The sequence below is a fragment of the Leuresthes tenuis genome, unplaced genomic scaffold (genome assembly GCF_036924035.1).
Source record: "Leuresthes tenuis unplaced genomic scaffold, fLeuTen1.0.hap1 SCAF_8, whole genome shotgun sequence".
NCBI classification, from domain to species: domain Eukaryota; kingdom Metazoa; phylum Chordata; class Actinopteri; order Atheriniformes; family Atherinopsidae; genus Leuresthes; species Leuresthes tenuis.
Genome location: NW_027325362.1, coordinates 6277802 through 6290814, shown reverse-complemented (window position 1 = coordinate 6290814; position 13013 = coordinate 6277802). Strand labels below are relative to the sequence as shown.

Here is a 13013-nt window from a genome sequence, read left to right as displayed (position 1 = left end):
AGAGAAAAGACGAGTGAGACACGGAAGGCAGAGAGGAAGATGAGGGAAGCGAAATAAAAATGAGCAGAGGCTCTGGAGGAAGTTAAAGAGAACGGCAGAGAGGGAAAGTATGGGGCAACATGTTGATAGGTGGGAGAGAAGGAGGGAGGGTAAGAATAAAGGAGGAGGGAGACAAGGGTGAAGAATGCAGTGAAACAACAGAGCCCTTGTTCCTGTTGAAAGAGCTGCCTCGTCACTTTGCCCTGGTTGGGGGGTGGTGAGGGTGGGGGGCTGCAGCGGCTAAAAGCACCCCTCTACAAGGAGAAGTCTTACAGGACTTGGCCTGCCAACAGTAACCAAACGAGGCCAATGAAATGCACTTCATATGGGAACAAAAATCCCCAGAGAGCTATTTTACAAACAGTAAATAAGATCCATTCCTTCTTCATTTTCTGCTTAGAACTGATGGATGTTTAAAGCTGAAAATACAACATGATAAACTCATCCAGAGTGTTGCCACTGTGAGAGATTAACAAATTCGGTCTTACTCATCAAGCTCCTCGTCCTCGTTTTGGGAGGTGTCGGCATACAAGTATTTGCTCATGTCGACCGGCCGTACGTTTTTCCTCTGCCTAGGTTTGGGGGGTTCTAGGTCAGGCTGGGGGTCCATGTCTTGGTCGGGCTCATCGAAGGGGTTCCCAGGGGGGGAATGTGGGTCCGGTTCATCTGGCTCATTGAAGGGATTTGAGGAGTCGTGATCATAGAAGGAATCATCCTCAACCCGCTGCCGTAAGGCTGGCTGTGGAGGGGGATCTGTTGGACAGAACACTGCATAAACAACACGTGCTTTACTAGACTTAACAGCTTTGTGAGCTTGAGTTAGACTGCAGAAGGTAAAGAAAATAAATGTGACTGCAGTCTAAGCATTACATACATAACTGCCCATTTAACTCCAAACACTGTGGGGTTTTAGTCAGTATTTCCTGCCTAAAAGATATTAAACAACAGACATAAATCTTCTTTTTATTGAGTGACACAGAAGATGTGTCTGAATGTTAAATCTGAGATTATAGATCAAAGATCGGCTCAAAGGCAACTTAACAAGCAAACAAGCAGCAAAGCAGATACCAACACACCTGGCTGCTCAGGTGGTCAGACAAAAATATTGGTTTAGCTGTCTGTTTCAAAGGATTGAAACCTGCTGCAGATACGGTATGTGCACCTCCAAACCTGTAACGTGCACAGCTTGCCGTCGAAGCAGAGAATTCAGGCCGACTGTTTTCATCAGATGCTGACAGAGCTGCACCTACCTTCCTCATCAGGATCGCCGAACGGGTTGAGGTGGTTGGGATGCAGGTCGTCGTCAGGGTCATCGAAGGGATTGCAGCTCATTGCAGGAGCAGATTCCTGATCCTCGTCCTCCAGGAAGTTCAGCTTGTTAATCAGCTCTGTTGCCATAGATACCAAGATAAAAGTCATTTAAATGAACAACAAACTCAAATATCTACATTCACAAACCCAAATATCCAAAACCTGCACTTGGAGTGAACCGTGAGCAGAGAGACCGTTTACAACGCCGACTAAACTTCTCCGTGTTCCTTCAGTACTCGTCACTGTACGTATAACAGTGGCATTCTGGGAAAATTTGTGTGGTGTAGAGGGTTACTATGGGAGATAGTGACGAAAGCATGGAGTTGCTATGGAGATCCTGGCTGGTGGGGCCAAGACTTGTCCACTTTATCTTCATCACACTCACTGCAGCCCAACTGCATGTCGCCAAGCTGCGGGTCAGTCTCAAAAGAGCGTAAATGTGTGTGAGGTAGATGCCAAGAAACGCTGCTGAGAGCGAGGCTGCGAGTACGTCGCTGCTGGTCGACACGTAGGGTGGTTGTGCGAAGTGGAAGCAGATAAGAGATGCAGCACTTCTCCTCTTTGCTTCTTCCCTTTTATAACAGGACATGTGAAAGATGTATCACATGTGCATGTCTTCTAGTGGCTTTAAGACTACCCAAGAAGAAGTAACCACGAATGCCTTCAGAGTAATTAGAAAGTCTTAGAAATCCAAATAAACACACTTATCGTCTTCCAGAGGCTCGATTAAAACACCACAAATCTAACAGAAAACAAATTCCCTTTAATTTCTCTCTGCTTTTTTGTTAAAGAGACTTGATTAAACACAATAAACCTACTTTGGTTCACTTCCAATTGCAGTAAGAGAAAGGAGAAGGTCGTAGTGTCATAAAACCACAGGATGAACACCAACTGATGCGTTCACAGCACCATGAACAGCACATCACATGGACCAAGATAAACGGTTACAACACATGACCACGACACGATCACAATACCAATGTCAAGGAGGATCGAGAGGGTGGGTGGGTGGGGGGGGTCGAGTCAAAGACACAGAACCAAAAAGGGGGGAATGCTGGATAAAGACATTTTACCAAAAAAAAAATATATATATATATATGTACAAATACAAATCGTGGTAGTGAATTGGAGGGTAAAGGTCACAAAGTGTTCACAAGTCAATGGAAAGAAGAGTTGAGGAACACAGGATGAGGGGGGGGGGTGGAAGAAAGGTGAAAAAAGACCTTGGGAAGAAGCAGCAGGCTTAGCTGTTGCTTTGCGTGCTCGCTTGGGAACACCACCATCATCATCATCATCATCATCCGCATGTAAGCAGCTGAGGGCATTCAACTGGTTTACTATCTCTGTTGATGACAGGTCCACACAGGGCGGGAGGGAGGAAGAATAGCAGTGAACAAGGAAAAAAAACACACTCGATGCAGATTATCCACTCGTGACCAAAGCACACACTCCTTTACTTTCACCTACATATACAGATTAGAAAAAAGAAGAGTGCATATTGTTGGCCGTGTTCTTGCGTGCAGTATTACTGCTACTGTTAAACTAACCAGCAACCTAGGAAGGAGGACTTATCCTCAACAAAGACAACAACACATAAAAGCTATGATGTGAGAAGCGTGCATCTCACACTACGTGCTTTGTTGAGCTCCGAACTAACACTGCTAGGAAAAGCCAACATTTCAGTACAGAAAAGTAACAGCTAAAGGCTAAAACAGTATATAAAAGTAGTTTTTTTAATCTTTAACTGCTGGTTATCTTGATAAAACATCTAACACACACACATACTGAGGTTTAAATATTTACATAATGCATAGAAAAGACAAGAAAGAACGTATCATATCCAGAGTATGCATTGGTTGGTCTGGTGTTAGTTATGCTCGGGCAGCTTGTTGGTTTGTTCTGTAGGTAGCGTTCAAGGAGGAATATGATTGTAGGGAGTTTTGGCAGCTTGGCCCGGCCTTTGATTTAGAGATGCATGCTAGCGAAGCACTGCTGTAGGCGCTCAATGCATATACATATAAATGAGGTGAAGAGCAGGGAAGGGTAAAGAGAGGAGAGAAAGCATGAAGCTTAACGCGAAGAGATGCCTCTTTGAAAAGTTGGATTAAGCAAAGCAGGAAGCAGCAGGGCCCCGTACATTAGACCGTAGAGGGACTCCTCAACATGTATGTACAGAAGGAGGCAAGCGAACACCGGTTTACCAGACCAACCCCAACAAAAAGGAGGAGGAGGAAGCGAGGGCTAACAGAGGTATGAGGGTATAAAAGCCAAAGCAACAAAAAATAACCTGAAGCTGGCAGAACATGGTGAATAACGCACATGAATTTACTAATTCTCACTTCCTTTTATGTGTGGAAGCACACACACACACTCAGAGATGCATAAAGAAAAGAAAAAAAAGATTAAGAAGGAAGAAGAGTTGATGCCCCACATGAATCTTTAATTTGGATGATTATTCAGGAGGGTCAAGGAGTTCATTCGCCAGTTAAAGTTGTCAATTTACTGAAAACAAACTAAAACTGACAACCACGTTTTCACAGATTCTTCCTTGACACAATGAAGGTGCCAAATGTTAAATTTTTTTATTTGAAAAACTTGTCTGTCACCTATTAAAAGAATAAAAGGCGCTTTTCCCAGTTTATACCTGTGATCTTGGCGGCCTTCTCCTCTTGATTAACCCGGTTCTCCTCATCCTCCTCGTTCTCCTCCTCAAAGTCGTCCAGGTTGCCGATGTCGGCCTGTTTCATGCTCATCAGGCTGGCCAGGCTCTGCATGTCCTCGTCACTGGAACACACGACCTCCATGTTCATACGTGGTAAAAATACTTCAGAAGAGCTTTAGGAAGGAGTGCAAAGGCTCCTACCAAGACAGTTACCAAACATTTCTCCTCTTGTCACTCTTCTACTGCTCCTTTAAACCTCCATCTTTACACCTTTCGCTTATACATACTTCCCTCCAACGCTTTGAGGTTGGAGGGAAGGGACCCCCACACAGTCGATTGATGCCGCCGCTCCATCATAAACGCTGTATTCTCCTCTGCCTTCTCTTTGTGTTTGGTGTTTCCCAGGCTCATGGGCTCATTTGAACTGATGTGATGGAGTTTGTTTGTGTGTGCCCGACATCATTCCCAGAGGGGTTAACAAGGGTCACGCGCCATCGACCCGCCGTCCACGCCACAACAAAGGCCTCGCTGCCCTGCTCTCGCTTATTGTGCATGTGTGTGTGCTGCTGCTATCAGGGAATGATGAATAACAAAATGGCAAACAGTCATTGAATGCGTGTCCACAGATTAACGTTGGAACTTGTAAGATTTGAAAAAGAAGCAGCGAACACTTTAAATTTAACCGATAAAGACACATACTAAAATATCACTTTCATTATCAACTCTCTTCTGTTAAGCCGAGAAGATATTAGATGGTAGAATTCTAATAGATTTACAATCTATAAATCAGTATTGGCATTTTCAAATGTGTATGGTGAGATGAAAAAGGACTTCACTACATATTTTCCCCCATCAAACCTCTTTCAGTTCCCAGTTATTCATCTTAAAATCACACTAAAATGAGGCATATTGTGGGGAAAAAGAAAGGTTTTCTGTGCTTGAGAGCATGTATTTGACTGTCTGTTGTCAGGACCAACAAAAATAAACACACATCTGGCACATCGATTCAAAGCTTCAGGTGGTTGCTACGTCACAGACCCAGCTCAGAGTAAAACTATCCAGCCCGGTCATCTTTATCTCCACCCAACTTCAGGTTCATATCGTGCTGCATTCACTGTAGAAGTCGTATTGCTTTGCCATCAATAGCAGTTACATAGTTAATATAACTTAGTTAATAATAATCCTATGTCAAATGTTTCTATATCTCCGTAGCAACAGCCGTTCTGTCATCACAAAAAATAACCTTGTAAACATCAGTTAACAGCAGCACCTATAAGCAACAGCTCTTTACATTAATGTCTAAAAACAGCGAAGCCACAGGTTTATCCGATACATGACGGATGAATTAGGTGGTGCATTAATCTGCAGAGCTGTCATAACATTACTTCAGTGTTCCTGTCAGGTGTTGAAACAACCACAGAAACTGGAATGAATATTTTGTTGTGAGTCATGCATTGTACAACCTTCTTACCAGATGACTCAAAGTGTTTATGTCTAAGAAAGGGATCAAAATCAACTGTCCATGTAGAGCTGCAGACAAAGGAGGTGAAGTGTTTGAGAATAAAACAGTTTGGTGTGTGCTAGTGCGAGCTCTCAGGCTGGGAAACTGAATGCAGGCTTGTGTGCTAAAAAATCTACTTTGTGTTATTGAGTCTGTTGAGTTTTGTGCCCAAAAGTATTTTAGTGCAGCGGACATGAGAGGAAGGCTGCTGAGAAATGCATCAACGTCCGTGTTTTACAAGAACTACTTAATTTCAAACTGCTGTAAACATCAGGTACGAGTAGATTTCTTTTAAAACCAGAAGCAAACAGCATGCATAACACCCATTTGAGAAAACTTACGTGGCTTTTCCCTCACGGAGGAAGATGCAGGAGAGGGAGAACTGCAGCGTGGCCGACACCACCTTCTTGGACAGGGGCTTAAACTTGAGTTTGACGTCTGTCTGAGTGGGCATTGGACTGGCGTATTGTTTCATGTTTATGCTGCTGGTGGCCAAGGCCTTCCTCCGCCCCGATGGAGACTCCTATCGATGCACAGAAACAGGAACAGGACACATTCAGGCCCACATTTTCCACATGAATGAGGGCGTAAGAGAGTCATCATTACTGATGGATGATCTCAGTATCAACACGTCACTTTTTGTTTGTAAATGTAGAACGACGCTCCCGTGTTCGTCACCGTAAATAATGCTGTAAAATCATTCCTATCAAAAGGTCCGTGCAGAAGCCATTTTTGCTGAGCTTCTTTTCAGAGATGTACTCCAGACCAGGGGAAGGCAGTCAAATTGGAATTTGGGAATGTGCCAAGGAACAGGTGATAAGGCTTTTGGAATCAGTGACATTGGCCTGTGAGTGTTTGTGTACGTGCACGTGCACGTGCCGGCTGCTCACCAAGGGACTGTCTGCTAAGAATAAAAACTGCCAGAAATCCTTGTCGCTGACTGCTTGATATGAAAACTGAACAGTTGGGGACGTTCCAGTCTTTTGTCAGCCCTCCCTCCAACAAATACTGATGAAATGGTTTTGTGTGCTGCGACTCTGGCCATGGAAGCACCATGCTGTCAGTGAATATCAGACTGGTTCAACGCTCGCATTTTCTGTCGGGCCTCCTCTCTTTTAACAGATTCTGTTTTGGTGATGGGAAACTGCCATATTTCCTGGTTAAATGATATTTGTGGGGGATCACACACCGGTGCACGCATGTCGCTGTCACAACCCACGTGGAATGAAAGCAGCAGGCTGTGGTACATTTTCTCTCCTCAATTTTGTGATTTCACTTTTTCCTCCCTTTCCGTTTCTTTTTTAAAACGCATTGATGTCTTGAAAAAAACACACACTTCTGATTTTGTACCACAGTAAAATACCATCTTGTCTCAGCTGTGAATTGAGCCTTGGGGATTCATCCTCTCATGTGCACAATACCGAACAAAGCAGAGCAGCTAGCTCTCTTTCACACAACACCAGTGAGAGAGCACATATACATATACACATACGCTCCGGCGTGTATCCTAGATAAACCGATACTTTTACATTGCCCGTTTCCTGATGTCTTCGCACACAAAAAAAATACACTCACCTCAGATGCTTTGGCTCTGTGGGGAAAACTCAATCTTAGCCTTATCGCCAAGGACTGCAGGGTATTCATTCACACACACACATATCCACACAGAATTTGCATCAGAGGAAAAAGCTTTTGTGAGAAAAGTGAGAAACTATTCAAGCTCCAAATAGAGCATAAAAAACACAGGCCAGCCATAAGAGTATCACCACTGTGCAGAAATGTGTGGAATGACTTAAATTCTCATACCCATCTGGCACATAGAGGATATAAATAAAATAATCTTCTGTAATCAATCAAGTAGTTTCACAATTTAGAATAAAAAAGGACATTTTTGTTCCAGAGTCACTGAAATCATTTGCATAACACCAGAAAAAAACTGATTATTGTGTTCGTCTGATCAAAACCAGACTTTTAAAATGCTTGGAAACATGTTTATGTGTAAAATTGTACAAAAATCAAGATTCTCAAAATCAAGATTAAAACACAGATAATGCAGCCGGAAAATGGGATAAACTAGACTCAAATGGGCCAGGAGATCTATTTATGGACCAAAGTTGAATCTTTTTTTTGGCAAATACAATAAATCAAGTGAATATTATCACAGCCAACTTCCAGATGGAGTAAGCCAGCCCAGTAATCAGCTTGCATTCACTTTCCAGACTGCCTCTCTGCTCTAATAAAGTCCTGATTTTATAACCACAGCATCATCCGACAAAATCATCCTTGGAGTAACTTAAACCTGCTGTGTGTTGAAGTCGGCTATACTTTCATGTGCGATGATCTCTAACAGAGAAAGTCAGAGGAGGCAGAATGTCGTAGACATTTTCACTGCTGCTCCTGTGCACGTGTGCTGTAAGAGCTCGACTCAGCTGCTCAGTGAGAAGGTTTGAGCAACATAGTGATGAAGTTATGCATCATACATGCATAGCGGCGTTCCCTGATAGCAGCAGCACCCACACACACATACATAATACACCATCTCACGCTGAAAATCTCTTGTTTTTCCACATTTCGTCCTTCTGGCTTTACAAAAACAGGAGAAAAAGATGAAGGTCTGTCATCTTGAGTATAACTGAATTTAGCAAGGGGGAAATATTATAACATGGGTGGGTACAATAGTGACTTTGTCATCAATATGAGGCTGTAGTATATTCAAAAAACAATTCAGATCTCCTGTATCTTTTCAATTACATCTATTCTTTGAATATTTCAGATTTAAGTGTGAAGCTGTGACTGGGAATGGAAGAAATAAACTGAAGCAATTTTGGAGATGCTAGGCCCACAGCAGAAGTGGAAACATCCTTACATAAGATGTAAAAACTTAAAACCGATCACCAGTTTTCACTCCAACTTCCAGCGGTTTCTATCCCGCCTGTCCATCCTCCTGCCGACAGTCCATCTCATCTAACCTTCTGCACCCCCATCTCTCCCCATCTTTGACTCCTCGTCTTTACCTCGCAAACCAATAGTTAAATGAAAAGAAGAAACCGTTCGACTCACTAGCGAGGCCACTTGACATTTCGTGCTGACATTTGAGCTTCGTCGCTTTGGCTGGGGAACATAATGACGTATCACCGCAACGCCGCCAACCCCAGATTGTCCACAGAGCAGCCCATCAGAAGAAGAGGAGGATGATGGGAAAAAAAACTCTCCTTCCACCTCTTATCTCTCTGCAGATTACACTCTAGCTATTATACTAAGCTAATAGCGCATGTAGATACTTTATGAATGAATATGCCAAATGCACCAAACACTTAAGAAGAGGGGATTTAGCAAAAGGAGGATGGGGAGAAAGGGGGGAGGAGGGCTCTTGAAAAATAGGAAATACTTAAGAATATGCAAATACTACAGCAAAAGAATGAAATAACCATTTCAACAGATTTGAGTAATGGAGGCAAACAATGGAAATCTGCTCTATTTCCCTGGATGCTCGTTGTCAATCACAGTGTGAGTTTGAGAGAAGGTGAAGGGGGGGTGGGGGGGTGACTGGGATTAGAGTAACCAGGAGGATGTGACAATGTGTAAAATGAAAGGAAAGGACAATACAGAAGTTTAATTTATTACAGAGAGGATCGGACTATCAATATGCTCTCTTTTTCTGAGCAAAGAGAATGACTAAATACCTGAGTGTGTGTGTGAGTGTGTGTGTGTGTGGAGCAGCCACAGTGGGAGTAAGAGGAAGAAAGACAAGAAAAGGCAGCATACAGAAAGAGGGAATAAGGTGGGGATGGCTGTATGCTGCCCCCTAGCTGCAACCATTCACAACTACAGTCTACCGCTTCAGGGTTAAGTCTGACTTATTATTTTGTACCACAGTAAAAAAAGAGCGTGTTGCACTGGAAAAGTTAGAGTAACCAAATCTGTTTACAATCACCGAGCCGCTGCCTCGTTTTCAAGTTTCAGTCAAGAGGGTGTTTGTGTTTTTTTAAAAGACCCAGTTCTGCTCCTCTCCACTGGTGCCAGCTGGCCCCGGATCGATCCACAGATGCTCCCCTGGTGGGGGGGCAGGGGTCAGGGCAGGAGGGTGCCCGGGGGTCCCGCTGAATCCCTCTGCCCTAAAATGCCAATGGGACGGGCCGAAGAGGGGAGGGGTAGGGACCCTTTTGTCACCGGGAGATGGATTAATTAGGCTGAGTGCTGAAAGAACCTGGCTTCTTTGTTAGGTTGTTAGATATACACACTGACAGTTGGGCAGTGGTAGCACATGACGAACAGAAACACACACACAGCCACACCAATCAGCTAATGGCTTTTTAACTCAGGTCACCAGTCACTTGATTTCTAATGATCGTCATGGTTGAACCACATACTTCAACTTTTAGTGTCAATTCAACCTGTATAATTTACTCTTAAATTCCCAAACTTCTGCTGTGTCTATCAGAAAGACCTACATAAGTACACACATTCTCCACCACGATGGTGCTGTAAAATGTCTGGAGCAGTAGATTTATCTTTCCTTGCTTTTTGTTTTTTTTTAATAACTGAAGTGAGTGATGTTTAGTATGTTGTTGACGGAGACAGGAGATAAAGACGTGGCTCTGGTATCACAAAGAGTGATGAATCATTTGTTCCACATCAAGCAGATGATTATCTGAGTTAAGCTGCTACCATAAAACAAAACAATGTGGTACTGGTAAGAAGGGACAACCCGAGGTCAACCACACTGTAAATACAGACAATGCCAAGCATACACAAGTCGTCTGACGGCTCTTAATCACGCCACACTGTCGTGTTTTATTTTCCGTGTGCAGCTTGTAACTTGCTTACAGGCCTTCGTTAATTTGCATTCGAGGTTCAGAAACAATAAAAGCATAACTCAATTTACCCCGTAGAATAATCCGGAGGAAGCGCCGATTAGCTCTCTACCCCAACACCCCAAAATCAGCTGGCTCTGTCTGAACTCAACAGTCAGCAGATTGGAGGTTGGGGGGGGGCACTGTGCTATTCCTCTTGCCTCAAGGTCACAGTTATTGGAAATGGAGACATCCAATGTGCTCACATCTCTCTTTGAATCCACACACAATGGAGTGATTCCTCTGTGTCAATTTGGCCTCCCCCGATAACTGATAAGGCCGCCGTTTTTACATACCATCTATGAATGTTGCACTATAGGCATTATAGACACACACACACACACACACACACACAGATTAAGACCAATTCATTCATCTGCTACTATTATATGTGAGGATTTATTTTTTCCCCAAGCAGTGTGTGTGTGTATTTTAAAGGCAACAATGGATATAAAAGGCATGCAATGCTATCACTTTGGTTCTGTGCATTACAATAACAATAGTCTAAATAATGGAATGAACTGTGCAAATAGCTTTCATGTGTGTTGTCAAAGACACACAAGCAGAGAAACTGGACCACAGGATTTCTACAGCAACACTAGAGCAACGTGGACCAGATTTCACCACCTTACCCCGGGGACGTGAACAACAGAAGTGCGACAAAAGGTTGACAAACTGTCCGGGGAAATTGTGTGAATAAAGTGAAGGATGAGAGCGAGAGAAGAGCGATTAGTCGCAACAAGAGCAGGATTAGGCTTGTTTTAAAGGAAAAGATGGTGGATTTCAGCACTGGGTGCCACATTGTTGGAGGAATATGGTTTCAAATGACAGTGAGCTGCAAACACGGGGTCCTTTTTGTTTAACACTCAGAAACTAAACATGGGACAGGCCGGCGTGTGGTTACTCCATAGTAACGGCGGGGTTAACTGACAACAATCAATCAGTGAGCGATCAAAAACGAGACAGAAACATGGGTGAAGATTCTTGCTCAAGAGATCTGTTGATTTATTTTTATGTATGATATGTTTGAGACAACAGTTCACAAGATCAATAATGACTTAAACAACCAATATGGTGGCTCTGCTAACCCTTACAGCTGTATCAAAACAGGGGATCTGTGACGACAGGATTTATCCTTCCATTGTACGACAGGGAGAAGGAAAAAAAAGTTAAAAAAATCATTAAAAAGAAAACTTATGTGCACTTATTTAATTTCAGTGCTTTTACTCGTCTCCCCCCCAGAGAACTGAGAGTAAAACATGACAACTAAGCGACATGATTATAAGAAGAAAACCCAGAAAATTGTCAACAAGTGTTTGAGTAAAACTAAACTATTCACATAAACACATCCTGATCCTGAAGGGGATGAAACACGAACTGTGGAGTGAACAAAATGATCAAAATATGCATTTTATGGTTGGAAAAGGGTTCAAAATGTCACGACTACTAATCTCAAAGAGCCATCTGCATCTCCTGCTTCACACATACAGTTAATTATCTCTGAATTGTTTTGACACTGTAGATGAATCCCCCCCATCATCAGGTTTAGGGATGTGAGAGCACGTCAGGATCTCACAATTACCTACCTAAAAAAGGTTATCAGTCAACTTAAAATAACAGAGGTTCAATTTGCAGCACAAGGTGTGACTAATACTGTTTTTACACCGATAATAGATGTTTAAACAGGTTTTTTTGGATTAAAGCTGTTTTCATTGCATGTAGAAGCAGGTTGATCATCAGCGCTCTGAGGGCTGTTATACTTCTACCTCCCAGGGCACAGGCGTGCAACTACGACGACATGAAGGGATATTAACCATCGCATCCTACAGGCTGCGTTTCTAATAATCACAAATCTGTCATCGGTCTATTTTACCATTTCTGACTCGACCACAAATATCAGCCCCACACAGCAGGGCAGAGAATAAACTGCCAGTTGCGGTCAGTTTCAGAGCCTTCTTGTTACAGTTTACGATCAGTAAATGTGCGTTTCTGTTAAGAAGCTGTGCCCATTTGTGTTGCCAAAGTGAAGATTAGCATGTTCAGCCAGGTGATACATTCCCACAGATGCCGAGCAGAGCCGGAGCTGATAAAAACCCGCATCTAAGGCAGTTATATGTGGGACAAACTGCCGATTAAACTCTACACACTGCACTCAGGAGGAGGGTGTTGGAGGATTTGTTGACCGGTGTAAAAAAGGCTCAAGGCAAGGAACTACAACGCCTCATTGTTTAAAAAATCCCTTTGTTTTTACAACAGGCTCCAACCAATAACTGAACCAAGCCCAAATATGGAAAATCAGTAGGAAACTAACACAAAAATGTTTTAAGTACACTCAGCATTAACTAAGAGCAAATTATTAGTTAGTTAATTTAGTGATCAATTAAATATTAACGTCAGTTTCAGAAGTCGAGGGTAAATACAATTATTACTGGTTCCACAATACAGATAAAACAGGAAATTCTCATTATTGGGAAGCTGAAAACTGCTAATATCTTTAAATTGATTAGAGACAAAAGATTCCTCAACAACCATATGAGATCATTTCACTGTGTGGACTGATTTGTCATTTCAGCATTAGTGATCACTAACAGCAGCTTTTCTAACTAGTCTGCATCATAGTTCATAACAAGAGCAAATGTTTAGATGG

The 13013-nt window shown here is 42.8% G+C and overlaps 1 protein-coding gene across 5 annotated transcripts in view; it reads right to left on the bottom strand.

Moving 5' to 3' along the window:
- The window catches only part of ehbp1 (EH domain binding protein 1), a 119768-nt gene that overhangs the window by 80894 nt on the left and 25861 nt on the right, over positions 1-13013 (bottom strand). For 4 of the 5 annotated variants that reach the window (XM_072390589.1, XM_072390591.1, XM_072390593.1 and 1 more), the window contains 5 exons: positions 5855-6036; positions 3995-4134; positions 2574-2693; positions 1290-1427; positions 528-792 (listed from right to left, as the gene is read on the bottom strand). In XM_072390589.1, the coding sequence (XP_072246690.1) occupies positions 528-792; positions 1290-1427; positions 2574-2693; positions 3995-4134; positions 5855-6036 (845 nt within the window). The remainder of the gene's footprint in view (positions 1-527; positions 793-1289; positions 1428-2573; positions 2694-3994; positions 4135-5854; positions 6037-13013) is intronic. The other variant, XM_072390592.1, reaches the window with a different exon arrangement.